A 25086-nucleotide genomic window follows, 5' to 3' on the forward strand; every position below is an offset into this window, starting at 1 on the left:
AATTACATATAAGCCCCCCCTAACCGACTCAACTAGTTAGAGTTGGTGGAGGGAAAAAACCCAATATGCCCCCGTGGCATATCTTACACATAATTTAACACAGGGAACAGAGGCCACTGATGCACTATGACCAGCAAAGGAAATACCTGAATGGACAAACTTAGAGGCAGATGAAGCAGGAGCAGAACAGAGCTGGCATCAGTAGATGGCATGGCTGGTGTAGGCTCTAACTTGGTCATCAGATGCCAGAGAACTAGCAGCTCATCCTGTGATAGAGAGTTACCCACTAGTGCAGTATGGGTGATCTCAGTATGATGTACATGGGCAGAATCAAAGGAACCACGACCACTACCATTAGCAGGTCGGCCATGTAATTTCCAGCAATAGTCCTTTGTGTGGCGTTTTTTCCCACAATACTCGCACATAACGATTTCTTTGTCAGATATGGGACGATCACTAGAATGTGTGAAACCACCCCTAGGCTGAGAACCAACCCCAGTAAATAATGTTGATCTTTCCTAAGTAATGGGCTGCAACATGGAGGCAGGGCTATACAAATGTGCTACCAAGGAAGTTAGTTTCAGTTTGGAACAGGTCAGCGAGAGAAAAATGCAGCGACGCTGCTGAGGAGCAGCCCGGCCTCATGGCCAGGCTGCTCCTCCCCACTCTTCCTCCCTTCTCCTTCTCTCTTTCTCCCCACCTCTCGCCCTACCTTTCTTCGTCCTCCTTTTCTTTTTTTCCTCTTCTTCTGCTGGTTTGGAGTCTGGCTGTGAGGTCGAGCTCCTGCTGTTTCTCTCCATTCCTTTTTTCCTCCTCTTCTTCTTCGGGATTTGGAGCTTGGTCTCCTCGTTTGGACCTGAGAAGAGCTTGTGGTCATCATCCTTGCTTGTCTGCAGTCATGCTTGCCGTCAGCCCTCTTGGTTTGTTCGTTTTCGTGGACATTTGTCTTGCCTGGTTTGCTGCCTCGCAATTCGCCCTCCCGCTAGGGCTGTTTCCAGGCTTGTTGGTGTTAGAGTTGTTAGTAGATATGTAACAGGGGTAGTTTGGGATCTAGACTTTAGACTAGTTGCCTTATTATGTATTTTATCTTATTTGTCTCTTTTTACCTTGTACCTCCCTAGGGAGGTGGATGCAATAATTCCATTAGTTCTATTCAAGCAATATAGAGTGTGGAGAAGTCTCTCCAGCACAAAAGATTCACAACCGAAATATCTCTCTCCATTCGCTTCTTCCTCTCCTTCTCATCTCCTTCTCCTTCTACTTCTCCTCCTTCTCTTACTTACATCTCTAACCTAAAATCCAACTTGGTATCGGAGCTTTAGGTTTGAGAGTCATATCGGCCCTCTTTCCCTATTCTTTTCCTCTCCTTGGAATCCTAAGACACAAGGGACTTCAAGGAAGAGGCCTCTATGTGAACAACTTGCTGTAGATAGATGAAATAGGTTCTATGCAACCTATTTAAGTGTTTGAAGATGATCCTTGAGCTGTATTGAAGCCTCATTGAAGTGTTTGAAGCCAACCAAACTCCACCTAGGGTTTCTGCCAGCTCAAAGTTGCAGCTCCTGTCTTTTCTCCTCTCGGCATGGGTTTGGAGCTCGGAACAGCTCATTAGGATCGTACAAGGATACTCTTTATGCCCCATGTGTACCTCCTTGATGAAGGGTTCTCTTGGTTGAGCATAGCTCATTTTCATGGGGTCCCTTTTTCTGCCCAGGTATAAACCGTGACTGCTGCTTCCTCTTTTTTCTTGCATTTGGAGTACCATGGACCCCTCCCTTGGTTGAGAAGTGTTTATGGATACCTTGTTTAAGGTCTTAGAACTTGTTTGAGTGGGAGTTGCTCCTTGGAAGGTGCTGGGTGAAGTTCTGTCCAGATTTTACCTGTGTTTTTTTTTTTTTCTGCTAGAATTTATTTCTTGTGATTGGAATCCTTATTTGGGTTAAGTGTGTACTCCCCACTTTGTTTGGAGATTCTTGTGTATGGTTAATGGTTAAGTGCCTTTTTTATCCCTATAATATGGCTGAATCTGATGCCTTTGGGCTTGGCACGGCTGAATCACAACCTACTCCGGCAGCCCCACAGTTTGTCTTTGAGAACTCACACCCATGGTTCGAAATCTCGCGATATATCGCCGATATTTCGGCATATTTCGTATATCTCGACACTGCCGAGACGAGATGACCATACGAAATGAAAAAGTCCAAATTTCGGTGTATTTGGTGAAATTTCGGTATATTTTGTGAAATTTTGGTATATTTCGTGATATTTCGTCGAAATTTCATGAAATTTTGGTATATTTCGTAAATAAAGTGTATTTAACAAATTATACATCAGGGTCCGACCGTATACTGTCAATCAAGGGTGCAAACCCAAAACACCACTTTGAGTTCATTTTTTTGCAATATGAAGCTTTAAATGTGTTTATTTAACTTAAATAAGGGTGTACATGAAGTATTAGGCCTTAATATGACCAAAAATCCACCGAGATGGAGTGCCAAAATATGGTAGAAAAAAATACCATATTTCGGCGAAATCTCAGTATATTTCGAATATCTTGACCAGCCCGAGATACTAAGATATCACGAGATTTCAAACTATGCTCACACCCACAGATCTCCATTGTGAAATTAGACAACACCAATTATTTGGATTGGACCCACTCAGTGAAGCTTTCCCTTAGGAGCAATGGGAAACTTAGGTATATTATAGGTACCGTTACTGCTCCAGCTTTTGGTTCCCCTACCTATGAGAAATGGGAGACCGAAAATTCTAGAATCATGACATGGCTCATCTTCTCCATGAAGCCCGAGATTGGAACAATATTTATGAGAAAGGAAACTGCAAGGCTATTTGGTTTGTGTCTCCCAGACATTTGACAGGGTGGGTGATTCCGCCAAGGTTTATCAACTTCACCAAAAAATTAATGTAATGAAGCAGGGTGACAAGACTATTTCTGAGTACTACAATGCCTATATTAGTCTTTTGGAGGAGTATGATCACTATAGCAATCTCCAATTGACCAACCCAGCGGATGAAGCAAAGGTGTATCGTGCTCTTGAAAAGGTGCATGTCTTCACTCTTCTTGGTGGCTTGAACCCTGATTATAAACCCATCAGGCTCCAGATTTTGGGCCGGTCTCCTCTTCCATCTCTTGATGAGGTTTGCAGCTATTTAAGAGTAAGGAGACTCGGCGTGTTGCTATGGCACCAGCTCCAGCATCATCTCTTGAGGGATCAGCTCTCAATTCTTCCTCTTTCTGGGACACTTATGGTGGTGGTAGAGACCAAGGGCCTAATTATAGGGGTGACAAAGCAGTGGAGACAGGTGGTGCTAATGGAGGTGGCAGAGACAGGTTTAAATGTGATCATTGTGGGAGATCTGGGCACACCAAGGATAGATGTTGGACTCTTCGTCACCAATTCCATTATTATGATTCCTATACCATTTGTTCTGGTAAGGATAAGGTTCGGGTGGCCGATGGCTTCCTTTCCTCCATCTCTGGTAAAGTTAGTATCCTTGTTACCTCATCTATTTCTCTTACATCTGTCCTTCATGTCCCTAACCTTACCTTTAATCTTCTCTCTGTGAGTCATTTGACAAAATCTTTAAACTGTTGTGTCACTTTTTTTTCCTTCTCATTGTCTTTTTCAGGATTTGGTGACGAAGAGGATTATTGGTAGTGGACGTGAGGAGCAAGGCCTTTACCTTTTTTAGCCTTTTTTGCCCACAGCTCAGTCCTATGTGTGTGGACGTAATGATAGTAGTTCTGTGGAGTCTGTTATGTTATGGCATCGTCGTCTTTGCCATCCATCTTTTGTTGTAATGAGAAAACAATTGCCTCACTTATTTTCTTTTGTTGCTTCTTATCATGTTTTTCAATGTGAACCATGTATGTTTGTCAAACATTGTCGTTCCTCTTATCCATATCATGGTAATAGAATTGCTGCTCGTTTTCATATTGTGCATACTGATGTTTGGGGACCTTCCCCTATTACCTCTTTATTTGGCTATCGTTACTTTGTGTCCTTTGTTGATGATTTTTCTCGTGCTACTTGGAAATGTTCTTATGAAACATAAAAGTGATGTTTGTGGTGCATTTAAAACCTTTTATCAGATGATTCTTACTCAATTTGACATTCAGATCAAAATTGTTCGATCTGATAAGGGGGGGGGAATACATGTTTGGTGGCCTCCAAACCTTCTTTACTGACAATGGCATTCTCCATCAGGTAGTGTGTGTTGACACACCCCAACAAAATGGGGTTGCTGAGAGGAAGAATCGCCATTTATTGGAGGTCACCCGTAGTCTCTTGTTTGGTATGCATGTCCCCAAGACCTTTTGGTCTGTTGCTCTCCTTACTGCCTCTTTTCTTATCAATCGCATCCCTACCAAACTTCTTGATTTCAAAGCTCCCTTGGACATCTTATCTCCCAAGGTTTCTGCTTTCTCTCTTCCTCCTAAAGTCTTTGGTTGTGTTTGTTATGTGCATGTAAACAAATCTGCAAGTACTAAACTTGATCCTAAAGCCCTCAAGTGTCTCTTCCTTGGGTACTCTTCTACTACCAAGGGTTACAAGTGTTATCACCCTTCTTCTCGTCGGTATCTTATCTCCAAGGATGTCACCTTCCTTAAATCTGTTCCTTTCTTTGCCCCTTCTCAGCATCCTCTTCAGGGGGAGAATTGTGGAAGTGAACAGGCTACTAATTTCCTTCAGTATCCTCTACCTATCTCTCCCTTTACACTTGACATTGGAAAGCACAGGGCTGTGGATGTGAATATGAATACAGATTTGGTTGTTCACAATGTGAATGTGAATACAGATTTGGTTGTTGACAATGGTTCTGGTAAGGAGACGGATTGCCACATTACATACAAAAGAGGTGAAAGCTTGCATAAGAAAGGAAAGAAGACCTACTAAGAGTCCTCTTTGGATCCAAATCCACATCCTGAGATTCATCCTTCTCAGTCAGGTGACATCCCTTCTCCTACATGTGATTTAGACCTTCCTATTGCTGTTAGGAAAGGGAAAAGAGCTTGTACTAATCCTATAGCCCAGTTTGTTTCCTATGATGCTCTTTCTCCTACAAGTATTGCCTTTATTATTGCTCTTTCTACAGCTTCTATTCCCAGGAATGTTAATGATGCTATGTCTGACCCAAAGTGGAGATAAGCTATGTCTGAGGAGGTGATGGCTCTTGAGAAGAACGATACTTGGCAATTGGTGGATCTTCTCAAGGGACGTGTCCCACTTGGATGCAGATGGGTCTATACAATCAAGTATAAATCTGATGGTACCGTGGAGAGATACAAGCCAAGGTTGGTTGCCAAGGGGTACAGTCAAGTCTATGGGATTGACTATCAGGAGACATTCGCTCCTGTGGCTAAGCATAACTCTATAAGAGTTCTTTTATCACTGGCTGCCAATAAAGATTGGCCATTATATCAGTTAGATGTGAAGAATGCCTTTCTCCATGGTGACTTGGAAGAGGAAGTGTACATGCAACCCCCACTAGGCGTCAAAATGCCTTCAGCTGAAGGGAAAGTGTGCCTCCTCAAGAAGGCACTATATGGTCTCAAACAGTCACCAAAGGCATGGTTTGAACGCTTCCGGCAGGCTATTCTGAAGAATGGATATTCCTAAAGCCAAGCTGATCGCACACTCTTTACCAAGCGGGGCAATGGTACCATCACTGCTCTCATTGTCTATGTGGATGATATTGTGGTCACAGGAGATGATATAACTGAGATAGGTACACTGAAAAGCTACTTGGCACAGCAGTTTGAGATCAAAGATCTGGGCCCGTTGAAGTACTTCTTAGGAATTGAAGTATCAAGGACCAAGAAAGGAATCAACATATGTCAACGGAAGTTTGTTCTTGATTTGTTGATAGAAACAGAATGTTGGGTTGCAAACCAGCAAATTCTCCTATTGAGCAAAATCACAAACTAGGAGAAGATTGTGGTTCTTCTCTTGTTGATGCGGAAAAGTACCAAAGGCTTGTTGGGAAGCTTATCTATCTCGCTATGACATGCCCAGATATCTCCTATGCAGTGGGAGTGGTGAGCCAATTCATGCATGCTCCCAAGAGTGGCCACTTGGATGCCGTGTATTGCATTCTTAGGTATTTAAAGTCTTCCCCAGGGAAAAGACTGTTGTATGCTAGACACAATCATTTGAGAGTGGAAGGTTTCACTGATGCAGATTGGGCTGGCTCTATTACAGACAGGAGATCTACCTCCGGCTATTGTACCTTTGTGGGAGGTAATTTGGTTACATGGAGGAGCAAAAAACAGCATGTTGTAGCCAGATCTAGTGCAGAGGCAGAATTTAGAGCTATGGCTCATGGAGTGTGTGAACTCATATGGTTGAAAAGACTTGTTCAGGAACTGGGATTTGACACTGAAGACCCTATGAGACTCTATTGTGACAACAAGGCTACCATCAGTATTGCCCACAACCCTGTTCAGCATGACCGAACTAAGCATATTGAGGTTGATAGACACTTCATCAAAGAGAAGATTGACTTTGGCTGCATTTGTGCTCCATTTGTGAAGACTAGTGATCAGCTGGCAGACATCCTCACCAAGGCCCTTGCCTCTCCTCAGTTTAGTTCTCTTCTAAGCAAGCTGGGAATGCATGATATATATTCTCCAGCTTGAGGGGGAGTGTTAGAGTTGTTAGTAGATATGTAACAGGGGTAGTTTGGGAACTAGACTTTGGACTAGTTGCCTTATTATGTATTTTATCTTGTTTGTCTCTTTTTACCTTGTACCTCCCTAGGGAGGTGGATTTAATAATTCCATTAGTTCTATTTAAGTAATATAGAGTGTGGAGAAGTCTCTCCAACACGTAAGATTCACAACTGAAATATCTCTCTCCATTCTCTTCTTCCTCTCCTTCTCTCTCCTTCTCCTTCAACTTCTCCTCCTTCTCTTACTTACATCTCTAACCTATAATCCAACTGTTGGGGTCTCTCCTATCTGGTCGCAATGCTTCGTTGGCTTTGTCTCCGACAGCTGCTCACCTTGCTGGGTTGCCTCCCTCGTTGGCTGCCTTCTTCGCTTGGCCTGCTAGCCCATCTCTTCGCCTTCAGCCCCGCTCACCTTCTCTCTCACCAGACTACTTGCATCGCCGGCACTCTCAGCTGTCGCTTGGTCGCTAGCCTTCTCGATCAGTCTTCTGCTTGATCCGCCTTGCTCACTCGGCTAACACCGTGTTACTGCCAGCTGCATAGTCTGCCTTTTGCAAGCTATGCTCGGCCAGCAGCCGCTTCGCTGTTGCCCTCTGCAAGGCCGGTGCCTCTCTGACGTGGCTGTCACCTTCACTTGGCCTGCTACCAGCTTGGCCGTGGTCCTCTGCAAGGCCAGCGCCTCTCTGCCGCAGCTGTTCGTTTTTCGGTGAGGCTCCATTTTCGTCTTGGCAGCTGGTCCAAATTATGCTGAGATAGTTGGTTTAGGGTTTGTGGTTCCCTACCTGGAAATGACTTGGCTGCCCTTCTCCTTTTGTTGGGCTTCTTAGCTCTTGTGGGCTTTTGTATTCCTTGGGCTTTCTTATCTGGTTTTATGCCCTCATGGGCTTTGGATTTTACAGGCTTTGCCTCCTCCCAGGTTGACCTTGTAATTTGTTTATGGCTTTGTGCCCTTGTGCGCTCTCTCCCCCCCCCCCCCTCATTTCTTTTTCATTGGTAGTGAATTAAATTATTTATTCATGAAAAAAAAAGGGCTGCAACATGGCTATACGCCTGCTTTCTTCTAACTGAACAAGAGAGTAAGATTGTTCCAGAGTAGGAAAGGAATCACAATAGTTCGAGATCTCGGTGAGTTTCTCGGTTTTTTGAGAAACCGAGATGAGTTGGCATACGAGTTGCAAAAGTGCAACAACTCGACCGAGATCTCGAGAATCTCGACCCAAACTCCTTTATATGAGTGTCAGATCTCGAGATCTTGGTGGAAAATCTTGTTATTCAGACACCTATCTATGCAAACCTTGGTATACAGACACTTATTTAGGCCAGGAACTAAGACAGACACTTATTTATGCCTAATATCATTTAATATTTCATTTACTTAAGATATTATTCATAAATAAGCAAATACCCCCTATTTGAATCCAATAAAAATAGTTAAAAAATCAAATTCCAAAAGGAAAAAAAGTCAACCCCCCAGTTCAAGAACAAAAACTGGATTTTCGGCGATAGGTGCAATTTTCAACTTTCTAATGCTGGGGTTTTTCTCAAATCTAAAAATTCCATAAATCTTAATATGGTAAAACATTGCTAAAAGCCAAAAGTGTAGTAAAATATTCATTTGTTTTGATGTCCAAAAAAATATTTTCATTCAGAGCGATTTTGACAGCATTCATGCACACCAAATTAAGTTTGACCGGTACATAACTCCTATTTGGACTTTGTTTTTGCAAAATCTGATAGTGTCATTGTGTTTAAATGGCCTAAAATAGGCTGAATACCAAGTTGCAGACCCAAACTAGGTCTAAAACCCACCAAGTTGAGGCTTCGAGTCAAAAAAAAAAAAAAGCACCAACTCGGCAAGATCTCGCTCGCCGAGATCTCGACTCGACTCGACTCGGTTTTTCAAGGGACCGAGTTGGTATCGGGTTCCGAGTTTAGTACCTTGATCACAAGTGAGCACCTGGGCACAAATTTGGTTATGTTCAATGTTGAGACCAGCCAAAAAATCATATACCCACAGCATATCTTTGCATTTCTTGAAATTAGTGGCATGAGTAGTACATGTGGTTTGAAAAGTTTCATAAAAATCAAGCTCTTGACAGAGGCTGTGCAGTTCCGAATAATACTGAGAAAGGGAGAGCTCCTTCTGTTTAATGTCATGAACCCTTTTATATAACTCATAAACTTGAGCAGCATTCCCAACTTGAGAATACGTTTCCTTGGCTGCCTTCCAAATCTTCTCAGCAGAATCCAACAGGAGGTAACCACAGGCAATATTGGGTTGCATGGAGTTTATCAAAAATGACATAACTAGGGAGTTATCTGAACTCCACTTCTTCAAAGAGGGACCAGCAGTAGTAGGTTTCTTAGCTTCGCCTGTGAGATATGCAATGTACCCACGGGAATCAATCGATAAGAAACACGAGCGCAACCATACGAGATAATTGCTCCCATCAAGCTTGATGGGGTTAATAGGGAAGGAGGGAAATGCATTCTGGATACTCTGACCCATTCCCTCAGTTCCAGTCAACGTAGTACCGCTGTCCATCCGACATAGCTAGAACGCAAGGAAGCAACTTCAAACAAATGGAATAACAAATCTACAAACCGCTGCACATCATAAATAATGAGCGGCACCACAACATCCAATCGTGCTCACAAAAAATCCAGCAAACATTCTGATAAGGCTGATTTAAGACATAGAGAAGCCAGCAACAAATAAAGAGGCCCTCGGTGGAAGGAACAAACCACCGAGGGCTGTTCTAGGGTCGGCCTTCAATGGAAGGCGAGAAGGGGAGAGACTAGAGGAGGCGAGAGGGCATAAGAGGCGAGAGAGGGTGGTGCTAGGGTTCTGTCGGTGGTGGCTGGGTTAGGGTTCTGGCGGTAACATAGGCTGGGGTGTGGATCCCGAGAGATTTCCCCGCTCTGATACCATGACGAAATCTCTAAGAGAAATAATGACTTGTGTCTTATGGGACACATGCCAGCTTTATTTATTATAGAAAGGAGAAGATTCTAGAATAGGTACAATGACAAATCCCTAGGACAATTCTACCCTTGTACCCATATTACAACATTATTTAAACTTTCGTAAATAGATTATACTAAAACGATTTGATCCAAGCGGGTTCAAGTGATTGAAGAGCTATCTGACAAAATAAATACCAGGTAATGTAGGAGACATCTCTATTTTTCCACCCCGGGAGATTCCTACGTGTACTATGCGGACGAATATACATATGGTTCGATCTTCTTCCCCCCCCCCCCCTTTTTCGCATAGTAAAATTAAAGGAATTGTAGAAAAAATAAGCGAGCTCAAACTAATAATCCCACCATAAATCTGCACCTTCCACTACTATAACTCAGTCAAATCCTGTCCAAATCACTTGATTTTCACGTTGTAAAAAAAAAAAAAACATTCTGTAATCCATAGTTATAACATCAGTGCTCTATTGACATAGAAATAGTACACCCAACACATAGTGGCATAGAGTTAGGACAGTGGGTCAATATTTCATGGGTTCAGTAGCATGACTAAACAGTGCATCATGCTTCACATGTTTTCTCATGTACCTCTGAACATAATCAAATAAATCATTAGTGCACATTGAAATGGAAATATTGGACCAACATTGGGGCATAGTGATGGGAATGGGAGCCAATGTCTCATTAATGCAATCAGTGGATCAACATATCCTAAAGCAAGCCCGCAGATATGGGTCGTTATACTAAATTACCATGGAGATAATAGATAAAAGAAGCGAGCTGGGAAGGAAGAAAACTGGAAAACCAAAACTCTGCAACAAACAACAACTACAACAACAACTCAGCCTTATCCCAACTAAATGTGGTAGGCTACATGGATCCTTGCCCTACAATCAACTCTGTTCGAGGTCATACTTGATACAAGGCCTAAGCTATGCATGTCTTTCCTTACCACTTCTTCAAGGGTCATTTTAGGTCTGTCCCTGGCTCTTTTAGTTCCTTCAATCTGAATCAAATCACTCCTCCAAGGAGAAATTATACAACCCAGAAAATTTAACCCAGGATTAAAAAATCTCTATGGTCCGTTATTTACTGCTTTGTTCTGATTTTATTGTATTCCTCCATATTCAGCATTCGCCGGTATCACAAAAAGCAAAAGCGTATCAATTCATTGAGGCAACTAGTCTTGGTAAGGTCTACCACTGAATGAGAAAGGCCCCTAGGTAGATAGAACGTATGACCATTTCCGGGTGTTTTAAGGCATGTTTGCCGGCATCCAGTGTCCCCATGTATGATACGCGTACGAGGGACAACAAGACAGTGGGGAGTCTTTGTGACGGGGAAGAGCCGTGCATTAATTTGGAATATTTAAGAGCTTCTCCCTGACATCCACCCAAAGGAGTACTGTCAGCCCCCCAAAGGGGTACCATAACAGCCACCGCTGCTGGCTCACTGATTGCAGGGAGCGCAGGGTTCCAAACCATGTTCGGTTCTGGAAAAAAGGGCGGTGGGTAGGTTTGGAAGGAAAGTCAGAGTGGGGGCTTCTATAACCCACCACGGTTAGGGCTGGAGTTGTCACCCCCAGGCAAGAATAGGAGGTCCTACACTCGCTCACAACCGCTTATTTAGTTGATATTGTAGGGCCCTCGGACCTCGATCAAAAGTGGAAAGACAATGCCCATCATACCATTCGGGGATGTCAGTTAGACCATTCCAGGAGACAGCAAGCGGGCTGGGACCGAAGCTCGCTGTGCTGCTGCAAAGGATTAAGCTTAAAGCAAAGGGCGTGGTTGGGTCTTCTAGTAGTCAGATAAGAGATCACACGCCTCTTAGTCTTTTTTGTTAGGCCCGTTTTGAACCCAAACGCGCTAGTTCTTCCCATCTGACAGATAAGAAAGAAACTGGCACAACAAGCCCAGCTGGACTGGCCACAGTTACTACATCTTCTATCGAGGGAAGTTACTCACCGGTTCTCCCTTCCCCAGCCGGGTCGGGATTTGAATGAAGTGAAACCAGCGATAGGTGAATCAATTCTTTCCAGAAATTAGGATTTTGGCTATTAGGCTTTAAGAGATCAGGATATTTCACAAGAAATTTCAAATAATTGATAGAATCGGCTTCAGGAACAAAAAGAGAGATTAGAACAAGAAGTTCATAAGCAACTGAATAACAGGATTAACAAATTAGATCAGACATAAAGGGTCATAATGTAAGCAGGGGTAAGGCTGTGTACATTATGATCCTCCCCAGACCCCGCAGTGGTGGGAGCCTCGTGCACTGGGTACGCCCTTTTTTTATAAAGGAAGTTTTTGAGAAACAGCACAAAAAATAGAATATTAAGTTAACTGACCTATTTGGCTGCACCTAACAGTTAATTATATGTTTCATATTTAAAGGAACAAAGGAAAACGAACAGAAATACAGAAGAGAAGAGAAAACTGATGGGAAGATTAATATAATATAATATATATATATATATATATATATATAACAGAAGAGAATAGGGAAAAGAGAAACCTGAATGGGAAAGAGAAAATCCATCTCTTGCTGTCCCAATGTAGGTACCAGTCACATGTAAATTTTAGATCTATTTCATTCCAATCACTAAAAACTCATACTTTGTATTTATGTGGATGGGTATATAAGACCAATATTTGATGCAACCAGCCTCTTTGTAACCTCAATGGTTTGTTGATCATGTATTTAACCTTGAGTCCAAAGGTTCAAAGCTTGGTGGAAGTAGAGAAGAGAATATTTGATGTAATTCGGGACTCTTAACAATTATGTTAATAGCCTGAGCCAATTAGATATCATCTAAACGGCCTAAACACATTGACTGACTTTCTTGACAAGGAATGACTCATTGTAAAGCCTATAACTCTAAACACAACCTGACATTCTGATTAAAAAGAAAATTACAGAATTACCCCCAATGACATCTAGATTCATGTCCCCCTTTGGAACCCACATCTGGGCCTTATAACTAGGCCCATTACAATTAAAACGAACAGCCCACACTAATTAGGCTTAATAAGGTCTATTGTTTTTTCGCATGGCTTCTCAATCGGGTTGGTTTTCTCCAACAACCAGATAGCTTTTGCATCAATCATGGGTTTCAATGCCATTATACCACAATTTGTCATGTTTCACATGTTTTCTCAAGTACCTCTGTTTTAGATCCCACATCGGCTATGAGTGGGATCCCCATTCTGTCCATATACCTGGTAGTGCCACCACTTAACAGACCGGTCTTTTGAGACAGAAATCCAACATGGTATCAGAGCAGGTTCCAATCCTGCTGTGGGTCCCAATCCCACCTCCGTGCATACCCTTCCTTCGTCCATGTTTATGGTGGTTTTGACCCACCTACATGTGAGGGGGAGTGTCAGATCCCACATCGGCTGTGAGTTGGATCCCCATTCCGGTCATATATCTGGTATTACCTCCACTTAACAGACCGGTCTTTTGAGATGGGAAACTAACACTCTAAACACCTGAGAATGTCATCTACATCACATGGTAGGCCATTCTTATAAAGAGTTTGACTGAAGAACTCTCGCACAGGATACAGTTCAATTTCGTGGTTTCATTTCTCTTGCCAGTATGGTTAATAATTGTTACTCCTACATTGTTGATAAAAAGCATAGTGGGCAGGGGCTTCCTGATCTTCATTCAGCCTTCCCCATCTGAGAATCTTTCCGGCTGGCGTCTGGATTCCTTCTTCTTACATGTGTGCTGAATTCTTTCTTCCATAAGAACAATTCATTCCCTTATGTATTCAGATAACTCCTAGTTATGTCACAGCCTCTCTGTGAAAGTAGGGGTAAGTCTGCGTACATTATGACCCTCTCCAGACCTCGCAGTGGCGGGAGCCTTGTGCACTGGGTACGCGCTTTATGTATTCAGAAACATCCCAAAATCTTGACCTCTACCTAGCATTAATTAAATGTTGAAATGGACCGGCCTTTTTCAGTCACCATTTCCTGCTTTGCATGAGCCTCTTCATCCTATATCTTTAACACCTCAGTTGTTTCAGTTCTTCATGAATCTCCATTTAGAAAATTCTTATTTTTAGCCTTCTCATTTAAGGTTTTTTCTTTAGTAGTTTTTTGATTATTTTAGAAAGGTAGGCTGGTCGAACTTTGATTTAAACATAGTCCATATAAGGCATCAAACACTCTGGTGATGTTTCTGTATACAAGAACAATCTCTCTCTCTCTCTCTCTCTCTCTAACCTTCTCTTTGTAATTGCAGTCTCTCCATACGGCAGTGCAAGGTCCTGACAGTGCACCTTTGGAAGTCCAAATTAGAACACAGGTGCCAGACTTTGTTCTGTTTTTAACTATGGAAAACAAAATTATTGGACTAATGCTTTTGTTTTCCAGTTCATATGAGAATCATACCATCTCCATTATAATAGTTAAACTTTAATTGTGTAGAGGATGCATGAGAATGCAGAATATGGACTTGCTGCACACTGGCTTTATAAAGAAGCTGAAAACAAGGTGCCTTCCTCAAATTCATTGCATGATCTAAGAATGAATGCATCCTACCAATCCAAAGGATTGGAGGATGATACCTCCGTTGAAGCTGATGAATTTCGGAAGTATAGTTCCCTAAAGGTGGGACATCCAGCTCTAAGAGTTGAAGGAAGTCACTTACTTGCAGCTGTTATTATTAGGTTTGGTAACTCTACCCCTCTTGATTATTTGGATAGTGCATGATAAATATTCTTTTACAAACTCATGCCTGAAACTTCCAATTTTACAGAGTAGATAAAGGTGGAAGAGAGTTACTTGTGGCTGTCAGCTTTGGACTTGCAGCTTCCGAAGCTGTAGCTGATAGGAAATATTCTTTCCAGCTAAAGAGATGGGAAGCTTATGCAAGGCTGTTCAAAAAGGTTGGTGTCTGCATTTTGATCTGTGTGTGAAACTCCTATCGAGCTGAAAATTTTTTTTATAACATGAATGAGGTGATAGAGGGCAGCAACTGGATCTGTAGATCACCTCATCAGTGCTGCCCTAGTGGGAGGATGAAGAACAAAGGGAAAGAGAGGGGAAGAAGAGCTCGAGAATGAAAGGAAGAGATGGGAAATCGAGAATGGAAGGAGAGGGGACTGCCCTAATTCGAAACCTGCTCTGATACCATGTTAGCAAATCTGAATTAGAGAATAATTGCTTGAGTGATCAATATGATCAACCAAGCCTTGTATTCATAATAAAAGGGATTACATGCTAATGATCAAAATACCCCTAGTACGGCCGACTTAACTAGGTGGTACAGATAAAGTAAAAATAAAACTCTAAAATGACCAGAATACCCCCGCGGTATTCTGGTATACATAATTCAACACTTTCTATTTTCGCGACTCTTCATTAGCTAAGGAGAGTCACTATTATTGTAAGGGACCCCCTACCATAATCGAGGTTTATTATTCCTTTAAGATTATAAATTAAAAAAAGTGCGGTTGTACTTTTTTTTTTTTTTAACCCGAACTTGTCTGGGACCCGAGTCAGCCCCTAGTATTTTATTAAAACCAATAAAAGAACAAGAGCATACACAGGGGGGACATTCCACCTTACCCCAAACCCAAGGAGCTGCCCATACTGGGCCTCTCAAAACAACCGACAAGAGATAGTGAAGCAACCCTATTTCCTTAGAACCGGAAGACCCGCCTTGTCCTCACAAAGAATAACCTGAAACACACCTGTAGGCAAGTTATCCTGCTGAAAGGTGACAGAAGCCCCAGAATCGCAGGCCAAGTTAGCTAACCAATCCGCCGCTCTATTGCTTTCCCGACAGGCAAACAAGACACAGGCTCGGGTTGACGAAACCAGTGTCAAGATCTCATGGAACCAGTACCAGCCTTTCCATAGGCTGTATCTCCTTTGACAAACCATCCTGGCCATGGATGCCGAGTCCACATTAACTATTACTTCCAGGAACCCAAGTTCACGGCACAGTATTAGGCCATCCCTCAAGGCTCGTAGCTCGGCAATCGAGTTGGTGCAAGCCCCATAGATTTGAGAATGCAGCCAGGACCACACCATTTGGATCCCTTATGACCCCTCCACCTCCTCCCAAGCCCGGGTTGCCCCTGCAAGCACCATCCACATTGAGTTTTACCGAAGCAAAGGGTGGGCACCAATAAACTGCCATGGGGCGTTTCAACATGGGGGCCGCAGGCGCAAGCCCAAAACACTGCAGTATAAGACCATCTCTCAGAGACCCCGACCGGCCAATTTTGGGGGGGATGTGCATGTCTTTCACCCAGGCTTTAACTGCTACTATGATGGAGCTCGCTGTGCGCCTACTCTCTCCATGCCTTCTATTATTTTGCTCTTTCCATAGCTCCCAAACCACCAAGGACGGTAGAACACCCGTGATGTAAGCGCTAAGGGTACTGCAATGTGCCAAATTCTGCCACTGTCCTATGCGACCTCTGACATCCTGAGAAGGAGCAGAAGGGATGTCAAAGATACGCTCAAAGTAACTCCACACCTTGGCAGCCGTGCCCCCATAAAGCAGGCAGTGGTCAGTCGTTTCGCTTCGAGGGCTCCCATAACAATTCATTTTGAGACCAAGGGTATTCCAACCGACATTAGCGCCTCGCCTGTAGGGACCCTGCCGTTAAGAAGCTGCCACGAGAAGAAAGCTATTTTCACCGGAACAGAAGAGTTCCACACCCACTTCGTATAAGAATCCATAGGCAAGACACTTCGAATCTCATTCCACGCAGACTTGGTGGTAAAGCGCCCATTACTCGAAGGAGACCATACTAGGACATCATCCCTATCAGTAAGCGCAAATCCTCCCATAATAATGCTTTCCTCGATGGCAGGTGAGTCAATGAGATCAATGATTTCCTGTCTCCAGCTGCCGTCCGCCCCCAGGGCATCTCTCACACACAAATCCATGTCTACCAGTAGGCCATTATCCACATAATCAATCAGTGGCCCAGCTCCCGTCCAGTTATCGAGCCAGAATAAAACCCTGCCAGTACCAATCAGCCACCATGCTCTCTCCAACAGGAACCCCTTATAGGCCAATGTACTCCGCCAAGACTTTGAGCCTGTCCCTTGTGAGCCAGCCAAAGAAACATGGAGGTTCTTAAAGAACTTGGCCCTGAAGAATTCACTCCACAGTGATTAGTCTGCAAGCACCCTCTAAAGACCCTTGAGCCTGAGTGAGATCAGAAGTCTGATTCCAAGCCCCCCTTCCTTGAGCGGCCTACAGACTTTTTTCCAACATACCCAATGCCTGCTCTTTCCCCACTCCTAGCTTCCCCACAGAAAATCTACAAAGATGCCATACTGTTAGGTATATGGCCAGAATACCGTGGGGGTATTCTGGACCTCTTTTCTTTGTTATTTTATTAAGTGGTTTAGTCCCACATTGCTCATGTACATAATTTTATTCTTTTATTACTCTTATAAATAAAGATGTGCTTGGGGTGAATAAATCATCCAAGCCTTTCCCTAATTTTAAATCTCTCTACATGGTATCGAGCTGATTTCGAATTAGGGACCAACCCATCAATTTTTTTCCCCTTCTCTCTCCTCCATCGTTTTTCCTCCTTCTCCCTCCTTGTTTCTCCTTTGTTCTCCTTTTTTTCCTAAGGGCAGCACTACAAGAGGTGGTCGTATGACTTAGGTGCTGCCCCTCCAACCTCTTTTATGTTTTTTCCATGATCAATCCACCTGTTCGATAGCTGCTGGACTCTACTGCGGTTTTGAAGTCTTGAGTTTTTAGAAGATCAGCCCCTACCATTATTGCAGGCTGTTCTTCCCTTATTGGAGCTTCTTCAGCACCCTTTCAACATCTATTCAGCATATATATTCTCCTTCATTGAAGACCTCCACTCCCGATCAATCTCCATCTTGAGGTTTTCCAAAACCACGACAATTGTCGACTTTGGGTGTGGGGCTGCTTGTTGCTGCTACACTTTGGCTCTACTCGCAGGGCTGGTTCTACGCTTTCGAGGACACACTCGGCGCAATTTGGGCCTTCACAGTTCAGTTTTGAAGACCTCTCTAAGATCGATATATCATCATAGGTGTTTGTTCCAAAACCACGACATCCATCGATCTTGGGGCTGCTGCTGCCTATTGGACCTATATTTCTGCGAGGTTATTTTCTCCATTATACAGGGTCAATCGACTTGATTGCTGCTATTTACTGCAGTTTTATCCTCTCTTGTCCCTTTATCGATCTCCACAATTCAGGTTTTTTTCCAAAACCCTGTCAATTTCGATATAGGGTTCTTGCTCTTCTTTGTCTCGATTTTTGGGGTTAGTTCAGCCTTCACTGAAGACATTATTGGACTTCTTTCTTTTGGCAGTATGGGTGACTCTCACGATTCTTGCTACTTGAGATCAGCCATCTACCGATGGTCACCACAAGCCCGACTACCACGACTTCACACCAAATCCTATTAAACTTGATGGCTCGAATTACCTTTTATGGTCCAGTGCGCCTCTTTTGCCATTCTTTGGCCGTGGTCTCACCAGCCATATTAATGGCACTAGTGTTCAACCCATCGCCCCAGGCCTGCTCGGCCAGACGGTGGCTTGCTAATAATGGTGTTCTCATGTCCTACTTAATTGGTTCAATGACTACAGTTTGCAAAGATAACTTTCTTCTTGCAGCAGTATTTGCTGATTTGGGCTGCTTGCAAGGAAACCTACGGGCAGCTTGGCAATGATGCCCAGGTATATGAACTTAGCGAAGGTCCTCCATACCACTCAAGGTGAACTTTCAGCCAAGTACTATGCTACTTCACGCAACAGTGGCAGCAATTAGACCACTTTTCCGACTTCCACCCGTCTACGATTCTTGATATTGCTTCCTATAAGAAGCATGTGGACAAGATCAGGTCTATGATTTTTCGGCTGCAACCAATGTGCAGAAGATGATCAATTCGTGTTCAAGTGTTGGGCCATAAGCCTTTTCCCACACTCGAACAATCTTATGCATTGGTTTCATCCGAGGAGCACCGTAGGGCTGCCATGTTGCACCCGCCTATTACCTGATAGATCGGCTCTCAAGGCTGCTTCCCCGACTCCCTTTCGCACCTAGTGCACCGCTTCTCTTGGTGATTCTACTACAGGACTGTTGTTTTGTGAGCACCGCCACAAACCCTATCACACCAAAGAGAAGCGCCTGGAAACTTCATGGAAACCGGCTGATTTTGAAGCTAAACGGGCTGCCAAGACAAAGATAAAGACAAAGACCAAGGCCCATGGTGACCGAGATCACATTACACCCTACTACATCGACATGGTCTATCCCAGGATGATCTACAGGCCCTCCCTACGTATGCTCAGGACTTCATGCCGTGCGCTCTACTACATCGCCCTCTGCTAATTCCTCGCCTCCTTCGAGTTCACACTTTGCTTGGTCAGGTATTCCATTTGTAGGTCATTGTGCTTCGTGGCTTCCCATCCTTGGATCATGGATTCTCGGGGCCACGAGATCATATGACCGTTCCTCTAGTCTGCTTCACGATATTCTCCCACTTCGGGAAAGATAAGGTCAAAGTGGTGATGGGTCCCTTTCTTCAATATCCGAAAAGGACTCATCAAGCTCGCACTTCCTCTCTTCCCTTATCTTCTGCTTTTACATATTCTAATTTTACTACTAACCTTCTTTCCATTAGTAGTATTACTCGTGATCTTAAGCTGCAAAGTCATTTTTTTCCATCTCATGTGTGTTTCAGGATCGGACTGGGAAGACGATTGGATTGGGTAGAGTGCGTGGTGGCTTGTACCTTCTTGATGACGGCCGCTTCTCTCCACCACCATCGCCTTCTCGTGCATCGACCTCCTTGGTCTCTTCGAACTTTACCGGTGGCGCTCTCGGTTAGGTCACCCCCTTTAGGAATTTTAGCTCATTTATTTCCTAGTTTGGTCACCCTACATACTAAGGATGACTTTTTGTGAGGCTTGTGTTGCGCCAAACAGACACGTTCAACATATCCTATTTCAAATAAAAGGAGTTCTTCTTGTTTTAATTTGGTACATTCGATGTTTGGGGCCCTATCGAAGCCCTCTATTTCTGGTCATTTGGTTTGTCTCTTTTATTGATTGTCATTCTCGAAACACTTGGGTATATCTTTGCACACTAAAAATCAGGTTTTCTCATGTTTTCAGCATTTTCATAAGATGATTCAAACTCGAGTTCCAGGCTACTCTCAAATATTGAGAAGTGATAATGGAACCGAATTTCATGAATCCCGATTTCAAAAATATTTGGTCGATCATGGCATTATTCACCAAACTAGTTGTGTTGATACCCCCTTGCAGAATGGTGTGGCAGAGAAAAATCGCCATTTGTTGGAAATGGCCCAGGGCTTTGATGTTTGCGAGGAATGTTCCTTCTCAATATTGGGGGGATGCGGTTCTCACCGCGCCTATCTCATTAATAGGCTCCCTTCTCGGGTTCTTAATTCCCGTACCCCTCCGATATTTTCTTGGGCCATTCCTCCTTTATTGTCCCTCCCAAAGTATTTGGGTGTGTGTGTTATGCTAGGGATACCGAGATCTCCAGCAAGCTTGAGCCTCGTGGGCTCCGTTGTATTTTCTTGGGTTATTCTCCAACCCAGAAAGGTTATAAGTGTTACCATCCTCCTTCCGTCGTACCTTGGTGAGTATGGATGTTGTTTTCCATGAGACCCTTTCTTATTATTCTTCACCACCTCTTGAGGGGAGAGTTCTAGTGAAGATGTGCCCTTTGAGATTCCTCCACTAGAGGTTCCTCGGTTGCTGTCCACCTCCTTTGATGGCACCCACGACGCTCGCCCGAGGCTCCTTTGGCGATGCCCAACCTCCTTTGGATGATGTCCAACCTCCTCCGGCTGTTCCTCCCTCACCTAATGGGAATCCTTTAGGGGAGACCATAGAAAATAGTGTTGTTAATGTTCCTATTCAGGGGAGCGACAGGTCGACAGAGAACTATTGGTGAATTTGGAAGAGAATTGACAATTCCAACATACTCACCTACACAAGGGGAGAACCAACAGAGCGGTTGCAGAATCCACTTTAGCACCAATACCCATCCAATTGCGGCCCAGATCCGAGATCCTCCATCTCCTGGTAATCCTCTTCTCCGACCTACCTATTGCTCACCGCAAAGGTACTAGGACTTGTACTTTACATCCCATATCTCGTGTTGTTTCTTATAGTTCTCTTTCTCCATCTTTTTCGTGCTTTTGTATCTTCTCTTTCTTCCTTTCGATTCCTAAAACTTGGCGGAAGCATCTGAGATAGAAAGTGGAAGGCAGCAATGTTGGAAGAAATGAGAGCACTACATAAAAATAATACATAGGAGCTTGTGACTCTTCCTCGGAAAGAAACCGATTGGATGTAGATGGGTCTTCGTGGTCAAGCGAGAAGGGCGATGGTTACGTGGATCGATATAAGGCACGCTCCGGTTGCAAAGGGGTTCAGCTCAAACTTATGGAGTTGACTATCAGGAGACCTTTGCACCGATGGGGAAGCTCAACACTTGTCCGGTGCTATTATCTGTCGTTGTAAATCTTGGGTGGGATCTTTGATTAGATGTAAAGAATGCCTTCCTCCGTGGGGAGCTTGAGGAGGAGGTATATATGGACATTCCACCAGGCTTCTCGATGACGGAGGACCGAGGCGAAGTGCTGCAGACCAAGCGTGCGCTTTATGGGCTGAAACAGTCACCTAGGGCATGGTTTGGCAGATTTCACAAGGCTATGATTTCAGCAGGTTATAGGCAGAGTAATGCTGATCACACTTTGTTTATCGAGACGAGTTGGTGACAAGGTAACTCTTCTCATAGTCTATGTGGATGATATTGTGGTCACCGATAATGATGGTGATGCTATCGGGATTTGAAGCTCCTCCTTGGCCGTGAGTTTGAGGTCAAAGATCTTGGTCCTCGAAATATTTTCTAGGGATAGAAGTTGCTCGCTCTTCAAAGGGCATCTTTCTTTCTCAAAGGAAATATGTTCTTGATCTATTAGTTGAAACAAGGGCTGCTAAATTTGTCATCCTTGAGATACTCCTATGGAAGCTACTACAAAACTTAGGGAGAAAGAGGGTGAGCTGTTGACAAGGGTGTTTATCGCCCGGTTAGTGGGCAAGCTAATCTACCTTTCTCACACACGACCTGACATTGCGATTCTTTGTGAGTTTGGTGAGCCGGTTCATGCATGATCCCTATTCCTCTCATATGGATGCGGTCAGAGTCGTATTTTGAGGTATTTGAAGTACGCTCCAGAAAGGGAATCCTTCTATCTCCCACGGGTCACCTTAAGATTGAAGCCTATCGATGCCGATTGGGCTGGTTCTCTGACAGGAAATCTATCTCGTTCTTGTTCCTTTGTTGGTGGGAACCTTGTATGCACTGGCGTGAAGAAGCGAATGTTGTGGCCAGGTCCAGTCTTGAAGCCGAGTTTCGTGCGATGGCCCGAGGAATTTGTGAACTTCGTGGCTTAAAGGATTATTACAGGATATCGGTGTTGCTGTCCATCTTCCCATGATGCTTTATTGTGACAATAAAGCAGACCATTAGCGTATTGCTCATAACCCATCGCCAGCATGATCGTACTAAACACGTGGAGGTTGACCGACATTTCATCAAGGAGAAACTTGAGGCCGGCCTCATTTGTGTTCCTTTTGTGAAGTCTCTTGATCAATCGGCTGATGTGTTCACTAAGGATTTGAGTAGCAAGCTGTTTCATCCTATCTTAGTCAAGTTGGGCATGCATGATATATATGCTCCAACCTGAGGGGGAGTGTTAGGTATATGGCCAGAATACCGTGGGGGTATTCTGGACCTCTTTTCTTTGTTATTTTATTAAGTGGTTTAGTCCCACATTGCTCATGTACATAATTTTATTCTTTTATTACTCTTATAAATAAAGATGTGCTTGGGGTGAATAAATCATCCAAGCCTTTCCCTAATTTTAAATCTCTCTACACATACAACCTCCGTAGAACTGCCTTGGGCAGGTCCAGTGTAGTGAGGACATGGATGGGGATAGAAGCGAGGACGTGCTTTAGGAGCATAACCTGTCCCCCAGAGGACAAGAGCCTTCCCATCCAACCTGGCACTCTGTTCCTTATCTTTTCCACCAAGTTGTCAAAGAGGCAAATTTTGAGCCTTCCAGAATGGAGAGGGGCCCCCAAGTAGGTGATTGGCAGAGACACCCTGTCACTGCCCCAACCATGTGAGCCCTAGCCATAAAGACCTTGTCCCCCAACACGAAACAGCTTTTCTGCCTGTTAACTAGCTGCCCTGAAAACCCTTCATATTTGCTAAGAAATCCCATGACCTGTTTAAGTGAGCTCTTCAAGCCCTTGGTGAAGATTATGGTGTCATCAGCAAACAAATAGTACGAGATCCCAGGGCACCCTCTCGGGAGCCTGTAGTAGGATGCATGTCCCTCCTCAAATAAGTTTCTGATGCCCCTGCTCAGCACCTCCTCTGCCAAAATAAATAGGGTTAGGGATAAAGGATCCCCTTGCCTGACCCCCCTGGAAGACTTGAAAAACCCTGACATGCTGCCACCCAGAACAATTGAGAACTAACAATTCTCCATGGTCTTTCTAATCAAAGCAATCCATGTTTCACAAAACCAAAATCTGGAGAGAACACGCCAGAGGAACTCCCATTCCAGGCGGTCATAGGCCTTTGCCATATCAAGCTTGAGGATGACATTGCCCCCTCGAGTCTTTCTGTTCAAGTCATGAGCCATTTCCTGCACAATGGAGAAGTTGTCGTGGATACACCTACCCTGCACAAAAGCACCCTACTCCTCCGCCACTAAGGATGGAAGAAGCCCTGCCAGCCTGGAAACAAATATTTTGGTAATAATCTTGTAGGAAAAGTTGCAAAGACTAATGGGGCGAAAATCAGCCATTACCTCAGGGTTGTCCTTCTTGGGAATAAGAACTAGATTGGCAGAGGTGAAGCTCCTAAGGAGGGCTCCCCCCATGAAAAAATCCACAACCGCCGCCCAGACATCTTGGCACACCACCTCCCAACATGCTATGAAGAAGTACCTTGAGAAACCGTCTGGGCCTGGTGCACTATCGCTCAATAAGGAGAAGACAGCCCCCTTTACCTCCTCTTGAGATGGGGGTAACATAAGTGCATTGTTCTTCGCCTCTGACACGTAGTCATGGAAATCATAGCAAATAAATCATCATCAACATGGCATCCCTGGGAAGAGAAGACCTCGGAAAAGTGCCTCACCGCCTCCGCCTGCACCCCCTCACAATCAGTAATCCACACACCATTCCCCCCTTTAATTTTATTCACACATGCCTGCTTTCTCCTGATATTGACCATGGAGTGAAAAAACTTCGTGTTGCGATCCCTTCTTTCAGCCAGGTTACCCTGGATTTCTGTCTCCAGTAAATTTCCTCCTGAAGAAGCACACCCTGCAACGCCTCCCTTGCCTCCCCAAGGGCTGCCCTGACCTCATTACCGGCACCCATATCAACCACAGCCTCCGCCCTGCTCACCGAGTCCTCTGCATCCCTACCCTTCTGGTGCACATTGCCAAACACCTCCTTGTTCCATTTGCGGAGGGCACTGCGAAGCCCCTTGAGTTTTAAGTACAAAACAAACAGGGGCGAGCCTACTACCGGTTTAGCCCACTCCCCTTTTACAAAAGCCTGAAAATCCAGATGCAGCAACCACATTTCCCACTCGGCTGGCCACAGCTGAGAAGGATAGCCAAATGGGAGCGTGGTCAGAGCACGTCTTGCTAAGGTGGGCGACCTCCCACCTAGGAAAAGCCCCAACCCATTCAGCATTGACAAAGAAGCGGTCTAGCCTGGCTAGCACCCTTCCTGCACCTGCCTGGTTATTCGACCAAGTAAAGACATTTCCAGCATAACCTGCATCCATAAGCCCCGAGCTGCTCATAAATGTCCCAAACTCCTCTAGCAACGCCGAGTACGCTGGCCTTCCACCTCCTTTCTTGGACGGGGAAACAACAGCATTAAAGTCCGCACCCACAGCCCAAGGGAAGGAATTTAACCTTGAGAAAAGCTCTAACCTCTCCCATATCTCCCTCCGATCCATCACCGTGCATAACCCATGGACAAAGGTGAGGATGAAAGTTACTGCACTGGCATCCACACATTCCAGTGAAACAAACTGGGGGTGCTCCTCAACCACACGAACCTAAACCGAGGCCTTCCAGAAAACCCAAATTCTATCGGATGTGTGCAACGATTCCATCCCAATCCGGCGCATAACCCGCCTCGCCTTAGCTGTCTGTGCCTTGGGCTCCGCAATGGCAACAATATCAACTCTATGCAGACATGTTAAAGCTTTCAGACGCCTAGAAGTAGGCTTATTCCCTATGCCCCGTGCATTCCAGAATAGACAACTCATCTGGCATCCTGGGGGTAAGAATTCAGC

General features: G+C 44.3%; 1 protein-coding gene across 6 annotated transcripts in view; it reads left to right on the plus strand.

The window, feature by feature from the left end:
- The window catches only part of LOC122645824 (probable GTP diphosphokinase RSH2, chloroplastic), a 92404-nt gene that overhangs the window by 51083 nt on the left and 16235 nt on the right, over nt 1-25086 (plus strand). For 5 of the 6 annotated variants that reach the window (XM_043839203.1, XM_043839199.1, XM_043839200.1 and 2 more), the window contains 3 exons: nt 13930-13992; nt 14115-14356; nt 14446-14575. The exons of the other annotated variant lie outside the window; for it this stretch is intronic. In XM_043839203.1, the coding sequence (XP_043695138.1) occupies nt 13930-13992; nt 14115-14356; nt 14446-14575 (435 nt within the window). The remainder of the gene's footprint in view (nt 1-13929; nt 13993-14114; nt 14357-14445; nt 14576-25086) is intronic. 6 annotated transcript variants of the gene reach the window in all.

Source organism: Telopea speciosissima, chromosome 11, assembly GCF_018873765.1.
Source record: "Telopea speciosissima isolate NSW1024214 ecotype Mountain lineage chromosome 11, Tspe_v1, whole genome shotgun sequence".
In the NCBI taxonomy this organism is placed as follows: Eukaryota; Viridiplantae; Streptophyta; class Magnoliopsida; order Proteales; family Proteaceae; genus Telopea; species Telopea speciosissima.